General features: G+C 55.9%; 3 protein-coding genes and 2 long non-coding RNA genes across 5 annotated transcripts in view; 1 reads left to right on the top strand and 4 right to left on the bottom strand.

Annotated features, from left to right (window-relative positions):
- The window catches only part of LOC111559518, a 25,744-nt gene extending 12,838 nt beyond the window's left edge, over positions 1-12,906 (bottom strand). The window contains exons 1-2 of the long non-coding RNA XR_002740526.2: positions 12,769-12,906; positions 429-532 (exon numbers count right to left, since the gene is read on the bottom strand). This is a non-coding gene — a long non-coding RNA (uncharacterized LOC111559518). The remainder of the gene's footprint in view (positions 1-428; positions 533-12,768) is intronic.
- HOXA5 (homeobox A5) lies at positions 1,675-6,005 on the bottom strand. The gene is made up of 2 exons (XM_023250453.2): positions 3,415-6,005; positions 1,675-2,430 (listed from the first exon to the last, which is right to left on the bottom strand). The coding sequence occupies exons 1-2, from the start codon at positions 4,307-4,309 to the stop codon at positions 2,180-2,182; spliced, it is 1,146 nt and encodes a 381-aa protein (XP_023106221.1). The 5' UTR covers positions 4,310-6,005; the 3' UTR covers positions 1,675-2,179.
- Positions 4,777-8,352, bottom strand: HOXA6 (homeobox A6). Its single transcript, XM_003982880.6, has 2 exons — positions 7,684-8,352; positions 4,777-6,264 (listed from the first exon to the last, which is right to left on the bottom strand). The coding sequence occupies exons 1-2, from the start codon at positions 8,123-8,125 to the stop codon at positions 6,005-6,007; spliced, it is 702 nt and encodes a 233-aa protein (XP_003982929.1). The 5' UTR covers positions 8,126-8,352; the 3' UTR covers positions 4,777-6,004.
- On the top strand, positions 11,636-15,331 carry LOC123383915. Its single transcript, XR_006594304.1, has 2 exons — positions 11,636-11,777; positions 12,067-15,331. It is a non-coding gene; the product is annotated as an uncharacterized LOC123383915 (long non-coding RNA).
- On the bottom strand, positions 14,167-17,292 carry HOXA7 (homeobox A7). Its single transcript, XM_023250454.2, has 2 exons — positions 16,686-17,292; positions 14,167-15,713 (listed from the first exon to the last, which is right to left on the bottom strand). The coding sequence occupies exons 1-2, from the start codon at positions 17,062-17,064 to the stop codon at positions 15,379-15,381; spliced, it is 714 nt and encodes a 237-aa protein (XP_023106222.2). The 5' UTR covers positions 17,065-17,292; the 3' UTR covers positions 14,167-15,378.
- Between the last annotated feature and the right edge of the window lie 922 nt (positions 17,293-18,214).

Here is an 18,214-nt window from a genome sequence, read left to right on the forward strand (position 1 = left end):
CCTAGGGCTCCGCTACCCCCCGAAGAGGCAGCCCCGCCAGCCCCGGAACGGGGGGCGGCCACGCCAAGTCCCCCCACACAGGCCCGTTCGCACACAAAAAAATCATCTTTTGCGCCGGCGAGAGCAGCGGAAGTCATTAACATTCGCGGTGGTGCAGCAATTAAAGTTAGGCCTGGGGACGCGGCGGCCACAGGCGCTTTTCACCGGGGTGCCTCCGCAGAGCTGGCTCCTGGCGCTGCTCTTGTGGGCAGAGGAAGAGTTGGCTCTGCCCTTTTGAATTCAGAGGCAACCTCCGAGTTACTGAACCACAGAGAGAGAGAGAGAGAGAGAGAGAGAGAGAGAGAGAGGAAGGGAGGGAGGGAAGGAGATCGAGGAAGAAAGTTTTCAGAGTACAAATAAACTTGAAAGCGCTCAGGAGGCAAGCTTACCTTAACTCGGAGGGAGCCATTTTTCAGAGAGTTTTGAGAACTTGTGGTTTGGACACTTCTGGACCTAAAATTGACAATTTGAATGACCAGGCGGCACACGTAGCCTGCAAAAGAGTCAAATGGAGTCCAGCGTCAGTGAGATTATATGTTATGTGGTATATAATGTTGGATGTCAACTCCCCAAAACCATAAAACTTACTTTAATGGCCCCACGTGACGTTTTATAGCCAGTGAGCCGATCTGTCTGTGCTATGGATGATTTTACGATCTAATTCATAGACAAAACCCTATTCATTTGGCACCCAAATGTCATATAGCCGGAACTGGGGCTTATAAAGTTTACTGTTTTATAACTTTTAAAAGGAAAGACGGCATCAGTGTAAGCAGTCGGTAAATGTGCAAATCTCTAGTTGCGCTTTAGCTGCCCTGAGGAGTTTCCCAATCGAGCTAGGATGGGGTAAGTACCTTCCATTTGTAGCAAATTAATTGTAGCAAAAGAAGCCAACCGGGCTCAGGGCGAGGAATGGGAAGGGGTGCCTGGGTGGGTCAGAGGCAGAGGGTTTGGGGGCCACAATGTGGCACAGCAGCCTCTTCAGCAAGTGGAGGCCTAGGATGTGACCTCAGGAAAGAGGCAGCATCAGTGTGGGCCCTGAGGGCTGTTAACAAAGCCCTGTGCTTTGCTCCTTTCTCTCTCTCTTCCTCTTTTCTGTACCCAGCAAGTTAACTTGGTTTCCTCAGAGATGGGCAGGTCGGACTCAGGCCTGAGAACCACCTACAGCGTTTCCACCTTCTGCCCTGCACTCTGATGGGTCAGAGTTAGGGAGGTCGCGGGTCAGGGTGTTGGTCTGAGGTCTCCTTCACAGGCAGGCTGCTCAGGTAGCCTCAGACTCCCTGCCTTCCAGCACTGGACAGACAGACGGAAGAACAGAAAGAGCCGCTTGCTATTTGGCACAAACCAGACCAAGAGAACTTACAATAGAAAGTTTATTTTTTTGTTTCCAGTCAGTATTTTTTCCTTAAAAACAAATACAAAAAAAAAAAAAAAAAAAAGCTGATCACAGTTTGCTTAAACAGCCAGACTCGGACAATATTTGTAACTTTGTTCACAAAAACATACATCACTGAAGCTGCGCTTATAAGAGCCACTTCCAGAGTTCGTGCAAAGGGTCCTACAAAGGCACGCAGGGACACACCGCTTGGAGTCACAGTTTTCGTCACAGAGTCACTAGTCACTACACGTCAAACAAGTTAAGTTGTGTCTCATCAAGTCACCTCTACAACAGCATTAATTACACAAGGAATATAGGTAGTTTGAATAAAAATATCTTTAACAGCTTGGAGCTATTGAGACAGGAACACTTCCACTCACATGCACAGTTAAACAACTGGAGTGCAACACAACATTGGCACTAAACGAGGTTGAAGGGGGACTTTTTTGTGTGTTTTTTTTCCTCTTTTTTTTTTGTTATAGTTACTTCAAGTAACACAGCTTGCTTCATATAAATAAGTTAAAACATCTATTTTTTTTTTTCAAGACAAAGCCATTCAGGACAAAGAGATGAACAGAAAGCAGATCTACTTATACAGGCGCTATAATGGCAATAAACAGGCTCATGATTAAAAGATGAATTAGGGCAACAAGAACAGGGCTTCTTCACAGAAGGAACACAAGGGAGTTTCAGAAAGTCACCTTAGTACTGACACTACGCGGGATCCGCTAATACTGCTCAGTACTTTAAACGCTCAAATACTCAGGGGCGGAAGGCCCCTCCCGCCGCCGCCATGCTCATGCTTTTCAGCTTATTATCTTTTTTCCACTTCATTCTCCGGTTTTGGAACCAGATTTTAATTTGTCTCTCGGAGAGGCAAAGAGCATGTGCTATTTCAATCCTTCTTCGGCGGGTCAGGTAGCGGTTGAAGTGGAACTCCTTCTCCAGCTCCAGGGTCTGGTAGCGCGTGTAGGCCGTCCGGGCCCTTTTGCCTTCCGGGCCGCCTATGTTGTCTGCAACAGAAAAGTCAGCGGTTTAGCCACCAACTCCTCAGCCCCTGGTTACCCAAGTCAGCTGGACGAGCCAGGGTTCCTGAGCAAGGAACAGGGGAGAAAAAGCTCAACAAGTCCTCTCTCCTCACCCGCCCACCCCTCCCGAATTTCCTGCCCTCTTCCTTTCTAGAGAGAAAACAATACAATTTGGACTCTGGGAACAATCGGCCCATCTGAGGCTGGAGCCGCGTCCCGAAGGATCGCCCGGCTTTCCTTCACCCCTCTCCTGCCCTCTGGCCCTGCCCCTGGCACCCCGAGGCGGGGAACAGCCCTCCCAGGCAGCCCACCTCTCAGAAACCCACGGAAGCCAGGCCCTTTCCTGAGCGTCCAAGTGGCCTCCAGGTCACCCTCCCTTAAAGTTCCAGCCCCGCGAGCCGCCTTCTGTTCCAGCCTGCACGCTTGGGGCGCCTGCTTTCTTTTTCTTCCCTTTCCTGCTGTCCCTTCTGCTCCCAAACTTCAGAATCCCGCCGGCTCTCGCCTCGATTATTCCCCCCCAAGCCCCTTTTCGGGGACTCTAATTAGTAACGCTGTTTCCCCAGCGTAGCCCTCCTCATAAATTATCCGTCCTGACAAGCCCGATTCACGGCCCCTACTGCCATCCTCTACCTCTCTGCGCCCTGCTCGGCTGGCTTGACCCGGGAGCGCGTTCCGAGGCGCTGGGGTTCGATATGGCATTTTTCCTTTTCCCCCCGTTGCACCGTCTAAACTTGCTTGGCCAGCGGCCCTTCTCCACCACCCCCCTCCCCGTTTGCGAGCGCTGGGCGCTGCAGAGAAGAGAAGGTGAAAGGAGGGAAGCAGGGGAAGGAGAACGGCGGGGAGAGACTCCACAGGGCTGGGAGAGGCGAGACCAGGAGAGAGATGGGGAGAGAGGGCGGTAAAGGAGAGAGGGGGGACCGAAAGCCGCGCCCCCGCGGCCGCGTGGATTTAGAAAAAGGCTGGCTTTACCATGACTTATGTGCAGCTTGCGCATCCAGGGGTAGATCTGGGGTTGGGCGGGCGGCGCCGGGCTCGGCTCGCTCTGCGCGCTCGCCTGCTCGCTGCTGGCGGGGGCGTCCTCCTCGGCTCCGGACGCCGTGCCAACCCCCTCTCTGCTGCTGATGTGGGTGCTGCCGGCGTTGGCCGAGGCGCCGCTGGAGTTGCCCAGGGAGTTTTTCCCGCCGTGGTGGCTGTCGCTGCCGGGCGAGGGGGCCACGGCGGAGCAGGGCAGCGGGTCGGGCGGAGGCGAGTGCGTGGACGTGGCCGGCTGGCTGTACCTGGGCTCGGCAGGCGCCGCGCTGGCGCCGGCCGCGTAGCTGCGGGCGCGCTCCCCGGAGCCAAAGTGGCCGGAGCCGGAGCGGCCGACGCTGAGATCCATGCCATTGTAGCCGTAGCCGTACCTGCCGGAGTGCATGCTCGCCGAGTCCCTGAATTGCTCGCTCACGGAACTATGATCTCCATAATTATGCAACTGGTAGTCCGGGCCATTTGGATAGCGACCGCAAAATGAGTTTACAAAATAAGAGCTCATTTGTTTTTTGATATGTGTGCTTGATTTGTGGCTCGCGGTCGTTTGTGCGTCTATAGCACCCTTGCACAATTTATGATGAATTATGGAAATGACTGGGACATGTACTTGGTTCCCTCCTACGTAGGCACCCAAATATGGGGTACGACTTCGAATCACGTGCTTTTGTTGTCCAGTCGTAAATCCTGCCTGATGACCTCTAGAGGTAAACTCGTGCACTAATGGGGGAGTTGGGTGGAGGCAAGAGGGGTGGCGCGCGCGCCCCAGGCGCGTGCCCGCCACCCGCCGCCGCCGTTCAGTCGGACTCGAGCGCCACCCGCTGGAGGCAGGGCGCATCGCTCCGCTTCCGACCGAGGGCTGCAAGGGCCGGGGTCGAATTGAGGTTACAGCCCATTATGGCAAAATTATTGCATTTCCCTCGCAGTTCCATTAGGATGTACCAATTGTGAGGCCGTCAGCTGCCGATCGCGCGCCCGGCGAGGATGCAGAGGATTGGGGGGAGACGGTGACTTGGATTTTATTTACAACAACTTTATTTCCCCGCTGTGCAGCCCCTCTTATTTTTGTGTTGAGGTTGGGGTCGGTTTTGCCCGTCGTGCCGGCAGCTCTGAAATTTGAAAATACAGATATCACCTTCGGGGAAGGGGGGAGGCCATTTAGCCAATTGGAGAAATAAATCCTGCCCGCAGCAGCAGCTACAATTACGGCTCTGTTTTTTTTGCGAGTGCATGAGGGACAGTGTCCCTGCCGCTCTTAAATGACAGGCGTCTATTAAAGATAGCTTTTGTGTAGTGTTTCTCCGAGGCGAGGTCAAATTCCATACACTTTTATAACCGGAGTCGATTTTTCTTTCGTGCAAATATGGTTTTCGTGTCATTAGTTCGCTATTTGATTTGCTTTAAGTATCCAGCCTGGAGAATCTTCACCACCAGGTCCCTTTCCTCGAGCCAGCCGGGCCCCAATTCGGAGGGTTCTCGGTGAACCCAGCGAGTGGGCCCAGGCTCCCCGCAGCCACAGAAGCTGTTTGGGGGCTGGGAATCCGTGGGCCGAGTTATTAGGGTCTTGCTTAGATCTCCAGGAGTAAAATGAGGGTGCTAATGGAAGCATTTCGTGTTAGTGCCTAGGATCTTCGTAGTTATTTTCCTGGGTCCTGAAAGACGAAAGTGAATCATGAATGTAGCCGAAAGGCATGGAGGGTACTTCCCGGTGGAGGCTGAGAGTCGCAGGCACCCCTGGCACATTTGGAAACCAGGACTCTTGCCGTTCCCAATGGCCCTGGGCCCCCTCCTTAGGTCCTGAAAGCTACTCTCTGGTGGCTGCGCAGGCACTGTCGGAGGCGGGGATCCGGGATCCGGAGCTGGAGACTTCGGGAGCCCAGTCTCTCCCGGGGCTGTAAAGTTCCACCCGCGCTCAGGTTGGGTCGGCTCAGTTGAGGCTGCTTCTCTTCCACGGACGGTCGCGCGCGGGGCCGAGAGACAAGGCTGTCTCAGGGCCCCCTTTGTTCCTCACGCTTCTTCCTGTCTAGGGGCGGCCTGGGATGCCACCAAAGTGCTGGGGCCCCAGCCTTTATGCCCCCTCTTTCCAGTGGCCGGAGTCGATTTGGTGGTGCCCTCCGGGACTTGGTGGCGAGGGACCGAGGCGAAAACGCCCAGGCACCAAAAGGGGCTCGGCCCAGGTTCTTTCCTCTCCAGCAACCCCGCGTCCCGAGCTCAGGGGCGCGCAAAGGCGCTAGCACAAGAGCCGGGGACGAATTCGGGGCGCGCCCTGGGATCCGAAGCCGGCTAGGGCAGCCTTGGAGAGCGGGACCGTGTGTGCAGTGCGCCCCGCTCCACCGCTGAGATTGGCTGTGTGTGGGATTTTGTGTGTGTGTGAGAAATAAATGCTCAGGCGTTTGCAAAGCTCCCGGCTCCCCTGAAGCTGCAGAAGCCCCCCGGATGGGGGCAGGCGGGGGAGAAAAGTTGGGGAGCAGGCGAAGGCAAGGGGGCAAAGCCGAGGGAGGTTGCGGTGCTGGCCTGGTCCCTGCCCAGGCGTCTACTCGCCCGCCTTTGCCTCAGCGTCCTCCCCGCTGGGCTGTGTGGAATTGATGAGTTTATTTTCCTTTTTCCACTTCATGCGGCGGTTCTGGAACCAGATCTTGATCTGGCGCTCGGTGAGGCAGAGCGCGTTGGCGATCTCAATGCGGCGGCGCCGCGTCAGGTAGCGGTTGAAGTGGAACTCCTTCTCCAGCTCCAGCGTCTGGTAGCGCGTGTAGGTCTGGCGGCCTCGGCGCCCGTGACTTCCATACACGGCACCTGCGGGCAGAAATGGCCGGGCGCCAGTGAGCCAGGAGGATCCCGGCCGCCGAACCAGTCAGACCCGCGCCCCGCGCCCCTGGCCTCTAAGCTGGAAACCACCCCTCTCCACTCCAGCCTCTTTCGTTGTGTCTAAGGCCGAAAGCGGGAAGGATGGGAGAAGATTATTTCATACCAAGCGAGATGTCTTCCACCTAAGACAACCTGAAGTGAGAACTTATTGTTTTTGAAAAATCTGCTCTGCAAGAAAACCATTACAGGCAAAAGGAATAGAATGAGCATTCTTAATTCAGGGTACCTGGGTCGTGTTTTTGTGGGAGTGCAGAGCTTGTGTCTGGAAGTGACGGGTGTGGAGCCCTGTGAGTAGGGTAGACACTCAGAACTCACACACGAATCTCTGTGAAGGTGTTACTGTGGCCAGACACGTCAGGACTCAACATGTTTTTTGGAAAATGAAAACTGGTCAGCCCTCTCAAATCTTTGCAAACACCCCCAAATTGTATGGCCCTTCTGCAAAATGCAGAGCTCCCTTGGAAAAAACAAAACAAAACAAAACAAAACAACACAAGGCTTTTAAAGCAAAACACTAGAAGCTTAACAATCTGCACTGGGTTCTGTCCTAGGATTCTCTGTTGAGTTTTTGGAAACCAGAGGCAAAGGGATGGAGCTATGGGCCATCTGGGGTTTCTGGAAATGTAGGGCTGTGATGGGCTATCTGTTCTGGTGCCAAAGGAACCCAAGGTTGGGGGGCTCCCCCCAGGCTGGGTGTGTGAGACTGAGGCAGGGCCTCAAAAGGAGGCAGAAGTTGGCTAAGAGTGAGCAGTTGAGTGGAAGGGGGAGGAGGGAAGGGAGGAGAAAGAGGAAAAAAAATCCTGAGGCTGGGGATGTGGCCCTCCAAGGCTTTGGGGAGACACTAGAAGAGGCCAAGTGAGAGCCTCTAACTACATGGAGTTTTGAAGGGCAGAAAGGAGAGGGATTGGGGGTGAAGGGGAATGATCAGTGATGGGTGCAGAAGGCCATCTTCTACTTGGGGATCTGTGCAGGGTGTTTCCAGGGGGAAGTGTGGGCAGGCACTCCCTCCCCTCCAGCCTCACTCTCTGTTCAGGTTGCCCCTGTCACAGGGTCTCACGTAGGGTGGCAGTGACCCCTCTCGATCCCCTAGGGTGTCACCTTACATGGACACCAGTGCCGTGCCTTCACTCTGCCACAGCTTGATTGCCTCAGTGGGAATGGGTTAGTTTTCTTTTTTCTTTCTTTTTCTTTAATCTCTTAAAAAAGCCAAAGAAACTTTGTTCATTCTTTCCTCCTTTCTTTCCATTTCCTCTTTCCAATTTCTGTCTCCTCCTTCCTTCCTTCTTTCCCTGCCCCCTTCCCCCTCTCCCTCCACTCTCTTGGGGGGGCTGCGGGGAAATGCCTTACCCGCGCAGGAGTTCATCCGCTGCATCCAGGGGTAAACAGGGCTCGTGTACTTCCGGTCGGTGCCTTCGTCATGGAGGGCTTTGCCCGGCACGCTGCTGCTGTCGGGTTTGTACTGCTGCTCGGGAGAAAAGTGCAGGTAGTCCCCGGGGCCCCTCTGCTTGCCACTGCCTGAGGGCGAGGCGCCACTGAGGTCCTTATCAGAATAGAAACACGAGGCCCCGTACTCGTAGGACGCCCGGTTGCAGGCCAGGACCGAGTTGGACTGTTGGTAGAAACAAGGTGAGGTGTACGTCTTGTCCGGGAGGCTCGACGCCCCGTACGAGGCCGGGAAGGGCCTCAGCGCGTCATAGCCAGCCGGGTAGAGGGGCAGCTGGCCCAAGAAGGAGTCCTGGCCGCTGGGCAGGCTCCCGGGGAAAGTGGGATTCACAAAATAGGAACTCATTTGCGCGCCCCTCTGCAGGACTGTGATTTGTTGTGTATTAGTACATCTGGCTATAACTATTAGTAGTCATCGAACTGGTTTGTTTCTGGATGGCCGAACGCCAAAAGCGACAGCAGCAAATCGCACCAGCTGACGCGGCGGCGGCCAATGGGAGCGAGCGCTGGAGCCCGCTCCCCGGGGACCGCGGCGACCGAGGCAGCAAAGTTACAAACAGCCCCCAGCCCGCCCGCCCGCCGCCCGCCCGGCAGATTAATGGGCGCGCACAGCCAGCCGGCCCGGCTCTCTTTCCGAACGCCAGCGGCGGGCACGGCCCGGGCAGGGGCGTGCGAATCAGGCCGGGGTAGGGGCACTAGAGTCCGGGCCGCCGCAAAGGCCCCGCCAGGCCCGCTCCCTCCTCCTCCCCTTCTTGCCTTTTCGGATTTTGCTGGTTTTTCTTTCCAAACAGGAAACCTGACAGCCCCGCGCCGGGAGGGGCGGTGACCACGACGGCTTAGCTCCCGGCCGGCTTGCCCGCCCCGCAGGGCCCTGAGCGTGCCCCTCCCTCTGCACTCCCCCGCCCGTGGGTGCGGGTTCCGGGACTGAAGAAGGGGGCCTGAGAAACCAGGCCTTCACGCCCAGCTCCTCACTCCTGCGTCTTAGGAATCCGTGCATCCCTTCCCTCTTTCCTTCCCACTCCCACCAAGGGCCTGGGCCTCGCTACCGCCTGGAGCCGAAGGCTCACCTCGAGCTGACCAGATCGCGGCTAAACGTCTTCCCCTGGCAGCCCCATCCGCCCACATACAACACGTCTCCTTTGAGTCCAGACGGGCTCCCCTCCAATGGCCAACGACCACCTGGCCTCAAAGCACCCCACAAGCTGTGCTTCCCCGTACCACCTTTGAACCCAGGAATCCAGAGGCCAGAAACCACTGGTTTCAACAAGAAAGGGACCTACAGGGGAGTGGCCTGGAGACTGAGCTTCGAAGCAAAACGGGGGAACCTGCTCCCCTCACCCAGCCCTTGGGACTCGTCCTCTCAACACCCGAAGTGCTCAGAGCTGAGACAGATCCAGATGTGGAATATCTGTCCTCTTTCTGGAGGCACGGCATCCCAAGGTCCCTGCCGAGCCAGGCATAGAGGGCAGCTGGGATGTCCCAAAGGCTGTGGGGTAATTGATGTGCTTGGTTTCTGGGGTGCCCGACAGCCCGCACTTTCCTGGGGTGTACCCTCTCCCCTGCCTTTCCTGGGACTGCTGGGGGCCTGCCGGTTGCAGTTGCCCCAGTGCCGGGAACAGTTGCCTCACGGGCTCCAGGAATCGTCTGCATTGCTTTTGCCGTTGTCACAGGCCTGGCCTTTCCCAGACAGGAGGTGAAAAGCGTGTCCCTGGCTGCCCTTGCTGGATAGGTGTGCCTTGGAGATCGTTGACTTTTACAGCACATGGATCAATCTCATTTTGTAAAACGTGATATCTTTCCAATGGCATTTTTACAACTGTATTTGTTGGGCTTGTAAAACCCTTGAATTAGCTTTAAAATCCTCAATTCTGTGGAGGCCGAAGAAAGACTATTTATACAATTTGGTTGAATTTCCGGAGGATGTTTCTAAGATCTGTAAAACTCTGATGAATGCAGGCTGATGGGGTTCAGGACTTGGGGGTGGCAATGCCCTCCTGGAATCTGACAACGACTTCCTTAATCTCCTCCTTGCTTTTTGATTTTTTTTTTTTTTTTTTTTTTGCCCCTGCCCTCACTTCCCTCCAAGGGAGAAAACTGGGAAAGGACTGGGCTAAGGGTGGCCTCCACAGAACCTAGCAAACACCCTAGAAAGTGGCTGTTGCCCACGCGATGGGGTCTACGCCCAGAAGCCTTTTCCCTGTGCCCCAATCAATCCACGCTGGGAAAGTTTCTCCTTTGCATATGTAAAAAGGGCCTGGCAGGAGAAGAGAGAATGTAACATTTCCCTGGAATTTCTTCAGGGAATGGACCCGATAGGTGAAAATGAAAACTCAAGTAAAACATTTTAAAGGGAACTATTTTTTTTAAGGCTATGTCCAAAGAAAATCATGTTTGAGTTATTGTTTCCTACACAAGACCATCAGATGACAGTGACGTCAAGCAAATTATTATTATATAAGACAAAAATAACTGTTGGGAGATGTTGAGAAATGTTTACGTTTATAATTTCTGCTTCATACCTCCAGGTCTCACACAGCATTGGGAGTGATGGCAGTTGACTACATATACTACTATTGTTATTATTTGTTATGGGTTGACTTAGATTCTTGATCTAATAATTACCCCCCAGACAATGACAGAATTTGATTTCTCAGCTAAGAGCCAAAAACCATTGTGTTTCTAGCTTCTATAGGCAGTGAGACAGAAAAAAATAAATTAAATTGAAATCTCCAGGTGTTAGCCAAGGCTGGTACATATCAGGTTGGCAACGGCCCAATTTATTTCTCCAACCAGCTTTAGGTGCATATATATATATATATATATATATATATATATATATATATAGAGAGAGAGAGAGAGAGAGAGAGAGAGAGAGAGAGAGAGAGAGAGGCACACACACACACTCAGGCAAGAATAGGAGCCCCAGACGCTGGAGGGAGCCTCTCCTGGGATAGTGAGCATGGGTATCAGGACTCTCTCTTCTAGGTCAAAGCCACAAAGAAGGTCTACTTACCTTTCAGCTGCTCTTCAAGGGGGACTGGATGGTGAGCAGGGCCCCACAGTCGGCCCTTTCTCTGGGCTGCCCACTCGACCTCCGCCAGCTTGGAGGGCGGCCCGCCGGTGTGTGGGGGGGACCTTGAGGGCCACCCGGGCCGCCTGGATCTGTAGCCCAGGCCAGAGCCCATAGCATACAGGTGCGGCCTCTGCCTGTCACAGGCCCTCGCCTGACGCCAAAGCCCGCCTTCCTTGCCATAGCCAATCCTCCTCAGGGCCAGCCAGGCCTGCAGGCCTCGGGGCCAGGAATGGTCTCTCCGATTTGAAAATCCCAAAGCGGGCGCCTTCCCCGAACCAGCGTGCGCCCCGGGGACGCCTTGGGACGCGCAGTTTGGACAGAAGCAGCCATAACGTGCCAGGCCGCCTGTGCAACCAGTCTCCATGGCGCTGGGGGTAGGGGGAGGACCCGAGTCTAGTCGGGCTTCCAGCTCCTATCAGGGGTGGCCAAGGCGGGGGAGGTTCCCGACAGGCCCTGGGAGGCCGCCCCTCAGGTCCTCCCTTGCCCCCCTCTGCTCGGCCTGCTTGGGAATCTCTGAGGGGCCCGCGCAGCAGTCGCGCCAGGCTGCACGACGCGGGGCTGCGGCTGGCGTCGGTCCCGGCGACGGCCACAGCGTGGCAGCAGCGAGCGCCCAGCGCGGTCGCAATAAATAATCTGCCCGCGGCAGCCGCAGTCAGGCAGCCCGCGGCCCTGCGACGCAAACGCGCAGCTTTATCCGCCCTGAGTGCACCCACAGCGCCGGTGGACGTCCCAAACATCTACAGCCCCTTCTTAATTTTCTAATGCACACCAAGGTATTATCTTAAGGTGGAAAAACAACAACAACGACCAGAGCCACAGAACAAACAAAAAGAACTCGAGCCCAGAACCTCAGGATCGTTTCTGGTCGCAGTCCCAGGAAGCTCCCGGGGCAAATCTGGCCGACGCGCACCCAGGCCAAGCAACGGTCTGTGCCACCGCTCCACATACAGTCAATGCCCACGGTACCCTCCGTGCCTCCCGGGCGGCTTCACAGTCCCCTCCCGGCTCGCGGAAAGTGGGGCGCGCGGTCGGCGGCCCGCTGCGCCGATGTGGGGGTGGTGGGGTCCCCCTATCGCCCAGACACGGTTTGCGTCCTTCTTTCAACCTTAGCTGCGGGCCCCTGCCACTCTCAATAACACCAGTACATTCTCTGCACCGAAACTTCCCGCCAAGCAACACCCAGCCAATTAACCCCATCCTCTCCTCCAACACAGAGTTCCACCCACGCACCTAGTCCCTCTCCCCGCGCGTCAGACACATCTGTCATCGGAAAACCGCGTGAAAGGAAGCAGGCAATCAGCAGGAGAACCTGGCCGAATTAGTAAGTTTTTGTTTGTTTGGTTTTTTTCCCCCTCATTCTACCTTTCTCTCCAGAAACCGAGTCCCTCAGAATAGAAGGTGCTGTGTTGACACTAATAAAAAAGCAGGTCGATTAATTCACTTTGCCCTCACCTCTTCCCACCTCCCCAGGTCGGGAACTGTCTTCAATTGTTTGGAAATTCAACCGAGCCAACTGGGTCATGAATGAAAAAAAAAAAAAAAAAAATCCAAACCCGGGAGACTGGCAAGGAACGCGGAGGGCAGGGCCACTTCTTTTTGGGCTCGGCAAGGTCGCTGGGGAAGAGGGGAGAGACCTCAGTGCTCCTGCCCCATGCCAGGGCGCTGTGCCACTGAAAGGAGGCTGGCATTCACTGCCATGGTGAGCGAGAGAGAGAGAGAGGAGAGGGAGTGTGTGTGTGTGTGTGTGTGTGTGTGTGCGCGCGCGCGCGCACGTGTGAAGGGGGGCAAGTGTGAACGGTGAGTGTGGGCGAGGGTGAGTATGCCCCTCTTCAAAGCCGCCCTAGTGCCCTCTCCCACCGCCGCCGGCGCCGGCTGCCATCTCACCACCTTTGCTCCTGTCTCCCCACATGTCTCACCTTCAGATGGCGGCTCCCAGAAGCTCCTGCCCCTCTGACAGCTGTCGCTTGGGCAGCCGGGGAGACGAATTGTCCTCCTTCCTGGTGCCAGAGGACGCAGGAAATTAGCCAGGTTGCGAGTTGCGAAGCGGCCGCCGCGGCGCCGGGAACTGGACGCGCCCCACCTCCAGCGGGAGCGGCCGGGCCGGGCCGGGCCGGGGCCTCGTCTCGCTCGCCATCGCCGGACAAAGCGCAGCCAAGCCCGGCTGGAAGGCAGAGCTCCGAAGCAGGCAGGACGGAGCGGAGCAAAAGAATGCGGCTCTATTCTCGCAAGGGAAATTATAAAAAAGTTCATGTTCACGGTTCCCATCCACATGACCGACAGCGGCCAATGGAAGGGCCGAACAACTCATAAAGTTGTATTGCAAAGTTGTAAATTTTCATAAACAACAACGGATTTATGACCCTTTCCCCATCACTAAGAGGAGGCAGCTCTTACACCGGCGCCATCTTACCACCGAGGCTGCCCCGACTTGGGGACGCAGGTTTTACAAACCCAGTTGGGCCGGGTTTTATTAAAAGAGCAAGAAGAAGCGGGCCCAACCGAGGCAGGAGGCTGGAGTCGAGGTCTTCGCCCGCCGAGCTCAGGCTATTCTGCGCTGTGCCCATCGCCCTTCGCCCCTTAGGCAGACCCTCATCCTTCCCCGCGCCCGGACGCCCCCGCCAAGGCTCCGCAGCCAGGGGGTCTGCGGTCCCTGCCCCTTCCTCTACCCCTCAGTTGCAGTGCTGTGCCCAGGCGCCCTTGCTTTGCCTGAATGCAGGGTGGGAGGGGGGCTGCGTCAAAGGGCCTGAATCCCACCTCCTAGCATGGGGCTGGGTTCATGGAAAATTCAGGATCATTGGCAGGGTAATACCCCTTCCCAAGCCCACCCCACAGCAGTAGGGGAAACGGTGGATTTTGGATTTGCTCACGGAATTTATGGGTTTTTAGAGAGATTCATAGACTATAATGTATCTACCGAAGATTCCGTTTTCTAGAGATCCGGGAGATGTTTGTGCACACACGCAAAACCAAGACAAAAATCTCCAGAGAAATGCACATGTACAATTATAGACGCACAGAAACACACACACTCAATTATGGACACAGAAATACATAAAATTATGGATTCCTGTAGTAATACACACATACATAAAAATGCACATACAAAAGAGGTACACACGCACCTATACAAATCCACACAAAAAGGGACCCGCCACACATAAACACCAAACCATGGACACTCAACACCTGGACGTTATTCATCCTTCCATGTTTGCTTCCCCAAGACCCCTTTGGGCATGCAGACATACCCAGGGCTTGCTCTCCAGCCATGGTCACCTCTCTTTCCCAGGCCCCCCTAGATAAAGCAGTACATGTTTCTTTGTCACCAAGCATCTTTATTTTTCTGTTACATAAAACACGGTTAGCTGGGCAAGACAGGAAGCATGCCTTCCCATTCCTGGAACCCCAAGCTAAAGCCTAAAGGGACAAGGGGGGGGGGGACGCAGGACAACACAAGAGATGAAGGGCATTGAGAAGGGCATTAGCCCTCCCCGCCAGCTATAAAGTTAGCTCAAGACAACACACCATGCTACAAAGTCACCCCATTAACACATCCTTCCCAAGTCAAGACATTGCCTTACAAATGACCTCCAAGACTATATAAATGACAAAAAAAAAATCTTGTTCAAATATACAATATTTGCTATTGTAGGAAAAGTCAGGGTGTACATATTCAACATGGCTGGACAGTAGGACATGGGGCCAGGGGAGGTGCAGGAGGCTGGGAGCATCTCTGCAGTCCTACTAAGCAAAGCTAACCCAGAGGTCTGCAGCTAGCTTGGGAGTGCTCCCCTCCAGAAGTGGGAGTAAAGGGCCTGAACTTGGGGTGCCCAGACCAGAGATGGAGGGATTCTAGGTTGCAGCACTTAGAATGCTTTGGAATAAATATATTATTTTTCAATTTAAATAGAAGCCAATACCCTGGTCCCCGGACCCCAGCGTCTTCTCAGTGCAGCCTCAGGGACCCCAAAGGCTGCTGGGCAGAAGCAAGAGGGGCCTGGCCGGGGAAGGGGCCGGCACTAGGTAGCAGGCGAGCCAGTGAGCACAAAATAGGTAGTTTGGGGCGAGTAGGTAGTACTGAGAAAATCAGGTCCTTGTCGGTATGGGGGAGGTGCTGGGTGTCTGCCAGTGTTGGGACGCGTCTGGGCTTCCTGGGAGTGGAGGCCTACTGGGGACTGGGCCCATAGGTAGTTTGGGGTTGCCTCTGGCCGAGGCCTGTGCTAGGTAGTATTTTAGCCGTGCCAGTGCAGAACTGGGCGGCCAGGGTAGGGAGAGTGTCTGCTGGGAGTCCTTGGGGCAGAGGGATCCCCAAGGGGACCCAGTCTAGGCGGCTGCTTAGTCCAGAAAAGGTGGGAGCTGGGATAGGTAATGGGGTAGATGGGTGCAGGTTGGGGATTGTTGTTTTTGTTTTTGTTTTTGTTTTTCACGTTTTCTTTTTATTTTTTCCACTTTTGTAAATAAATTCAGTGAGTCTCTAAAGACGCTTTCCCGACTGTCTGGTGCAGCCAGGGCCCCTACTCGGCCCCTCATTCCTCTTCCTCGTCGTCTTCCTCTTCGTCGTCTTCGTCCTCATCGTCGGCCTTGTCCGTGGCGGCGGCGGTGGCGGCGGCGGCGGCGGCGGCGGCGGCGGGCACTGCGCCCTCGGGGGCTGCGGCGGCCGGACCCTCATCTTTATGCTCTTTCTTCCACTTCATGCGGCGGTTCTGGAACCAGATCTTGATCTGGCGCTCGGTGAGGCAGAGCGCATGGGCGATCTCGATGCGGCGGCGCCGCGTCAGGTAGCGGTTGAAGTGGAACTCCTTCTCCAGCTCCAGCGTCTGGTAGCGCGTGTAGGTCTGGCGGCCCCGCTTCCTGTCGGGCCCTGGAAGCAGACATGTGGACACACGGACACACGGACAGTTTAGCCAACACAGACACAAGACAGTGCATTACCCAGACCGCTATCCCAGAGCCTGCACCTTTCTCCCAGCGCTAGCCCGGGCGCGCGTCCCCCTCCGCCCGCGCCCCGGAACGGAGCTGGGGGAGGAGCGGGAGTGTTAGCGGAAGACCCCAACTGCGGTGCCAGACGCGCAGGCAGCTCTGTGAGGAGGCAAGGCGCAGAATCCCAACTTTACAACCGCTCTTTCCAGCCGGCTAGGCTTCCACAATGTCCTGCTTCCCCCTGACAAAGGGAAATTGTAAATATAGAGTGTGGGCAAGTGGGAGACGCTGCGCTTTTGCCATTCAAAGGAGAGCTGGACCGCTTCCCCCCGCCTCTTGCTAGGCAAGTGGGTGACCATCGGGCGGTCCGCTCTCCAGGGGCGCCTTTCCTCCCTAGAAGACCGCGCCCCCCATCCCCGGAACTTCCTAGGGCACTCCGACCCCCTGTCTCCGCTCTGGTTCCCCACCCCGCCTTTAAATGGCCCCTGGCACTGGGGCGTTAGAGGGGCCCAGATGAAGGGTTTGGCTCTTCCTGCTTTTGAGAAAGAAAAGCCAGGCTGAAAGGAAAAGGAGGAGGGAGGGAGAGAAGAAAGGGAGAGAGAAAGAGAGAAAGAGAGAATAGCGAGCAAAATGTTAAAATTCCAAGGCAAATGGAGTTAAATAAATTTACGAGGATCGAACCCATTAATTGGGTCATAAAAAGTTTTATGAGCCTCATTTACATACAATGCTACGGGCTCTCCACGCTATGGCGCCTCGACTCTAATTAAAACCAGAAAGGCAGCGCCGCCAGGAGTCACGGGGCCGCCGGCTCCCAGTCGCCTCTCTCGGCTCTCCGCGCTCCCCAAGCCCCGCGCTCCCTTCTGCCTGTCCGTCCGCCCGCCCACCCGGCCCGCCTAGCTGCTGCGCCTACCTGAAGACCGCATCCAGGGGTAGATGCGGAAATTGGCCTCGGCCGGGCCGTGCAGCGCGCCTTCGTCCGCCTTGTCGCAAGCGCCTTTGGCGAGGTCACTGCAGAGCCCGGGGATGTTTTGGTCGTAGGAGGCGCAGGGCAGGTTGCCGTAGGCGTCGGCGCCCAGGCCGTAGCCGGACGCGAAGGGGCTCTGATAGAGGGGGCTGTTGACATTGTACAAGCCCGGTACGGTCGAAGCGAAGGCGCCGGCGCCGGCCCCGTAGCCGCTTCTCTGCGAGTTGGGCGCAAAGGAGCAAGAAGTCGGCTCGGCATTTTGGAACAGAGAAGCCCCCGCCGTATATTTGCTAAAAAGCGCGTTCACATAATACGAAGAACTCATAATTTTGACCTGTGATTTGTTGTCCGGCAGCTTTCAGTGTCGGTTTTACGAGGTAGCGTGATATATGATAACATTACACCCCCAGATTTACACCAAACCCCATTTTCTTTTGGACCGAGCTCGCCGCAGCACGTGACCGCCCACATGACCGCCTCCGCCAATCTCAGCAGCCCTCACAGGTGGTCTCGCTCCGCGGGGCCGGCGGCAGCCTAGAATGGAAGGGGAAGAGGCTCAAATATGTGGTCAACGAATCTGCCCGCGCCTGGCCCGCCTGGCGCGTCCCGCGGGAAAAGGACCCCGAGGCTCCGTGCGAGCGCTCAGTCCACCACAACCTGGACGCCTAGTCTGCAGAGGCCGCGCGGGGTCGGCCCAGCACAGCCTCCTTTTTGCCTATCACTGAACTCTGGACCAAGCCTTCGGGCCCTCCCTACCCCCGTCCTGTCCACTGACCCAGCCTAGGGAGGGTCTCTGCGCAGTGCGCACCCGCCCGCCCTACAGCAGCCCACGGGCAAGTCTCAGCTCTGGGCAGATGGGTTCTTTGCCCGCGTCCCCCCACCCGCCCCCCACGCCCAGGTCCACTGGGCGATAGGCCGGCTTAGACTCTGATCCAGATGGGGCCGGCGCAGTGTCGCTTCCAGCTGCAGTGAGAACGCCACCGCAAGCTGGAACCATGTGGTTCGAATAAAGTCAACGTCTCCCAGCTTCCTTTCCTTAATCGGCAGCACACTGTTTATCCGCCTTAAAGGAAGCAGTGAAATATTTATCTATTGATGAGCCTCATTTGCCAACAGATTTATTAACATGGGGTTCCCCTCCCTCCTTCTGGACACCGCTGTCCTGGCAGGGTACGTGCATTCGCTCCGGGGCACCTGGCTGGTCTCTGGCAGCTTAAGAAACAGCTGGTTACTCTTTTGTCCTCCCTGCAACCTCTGGTTCCCCCTGGTTCAAGGGGAACCAAGTCTCTTTCCCCAAGGTTGGAGGAACCTTGGGCCCCACACCTTTCCAGGTACTCCTAGCGCTGGGACTGTTCCGGAAGACGTCACGGGGGCCACCCATGGGCCTCTGCCAGCTCCTCAAGGGCTTGAGTGCCTGGGAACAAGCAATACATACTGTAGAGCCAGTTTGGAAAGGAGAGAGGGGGTCCAGGTGC

The sequence above is a fragment of the Felis catus genome, chromosome A2 (genome assembly GCF_018350175.1).
Source record: "Felis catus isolate Fca126 chromosome A2, F.catus_Fca126_mat1.0, whole genome shotgun sequence".
NCBI classification, from domain to species: domain Eukaryota; kingdom Metazoa; phylum Chordata; class Mammalia; order Carnivora; family Felidae; genus Felis; species Felis catus.

Coding starts and splice junctions, on each gene's coding strand:
- HOXA5 (XM_023250453.2), bottom strand. CDS start 4,309: ATGCGCCCTGCCTCCAGCGGGTGGCGCTCGAGTCCGACTGAACGGCGG. Junction 2,431..3,414: donor CAAGCTGCACATAAGTCATG/GTAAAGCCAGCC, acceptor TTTCTGTTGCAG/ACAACATAGGCGGCCCGGAA.
- HOXA6 (XM_003982880.6), bottom strand. CDS start 8,125: ATGAGTTCCTATTTTGTGAATCCCACTTTCCCCGGGAGCCTGCCCAGC. Junction 6,265..7,683: donor GCGGATGAACTCCTGCGCGG/GTAAGGCATTTC, acceptor TTCTGCCCGCAG/GTGCCGTGTATGGAAGTCAC.
- HOXA7 (XM_023250454.2), bottom strand. CDS start 17,064: ATGAGTTCTTCGTATTATGTGAACGCGCTTTTTAGCAAATATACGGCG. Junction 15,714..16,685: donor CCCCTGGATGCGGTCTTCAG/GTAGGCGCAGCA, acceptor GTCTGCTTCCAG/GGCCCGACAGGAAGCGGGGC.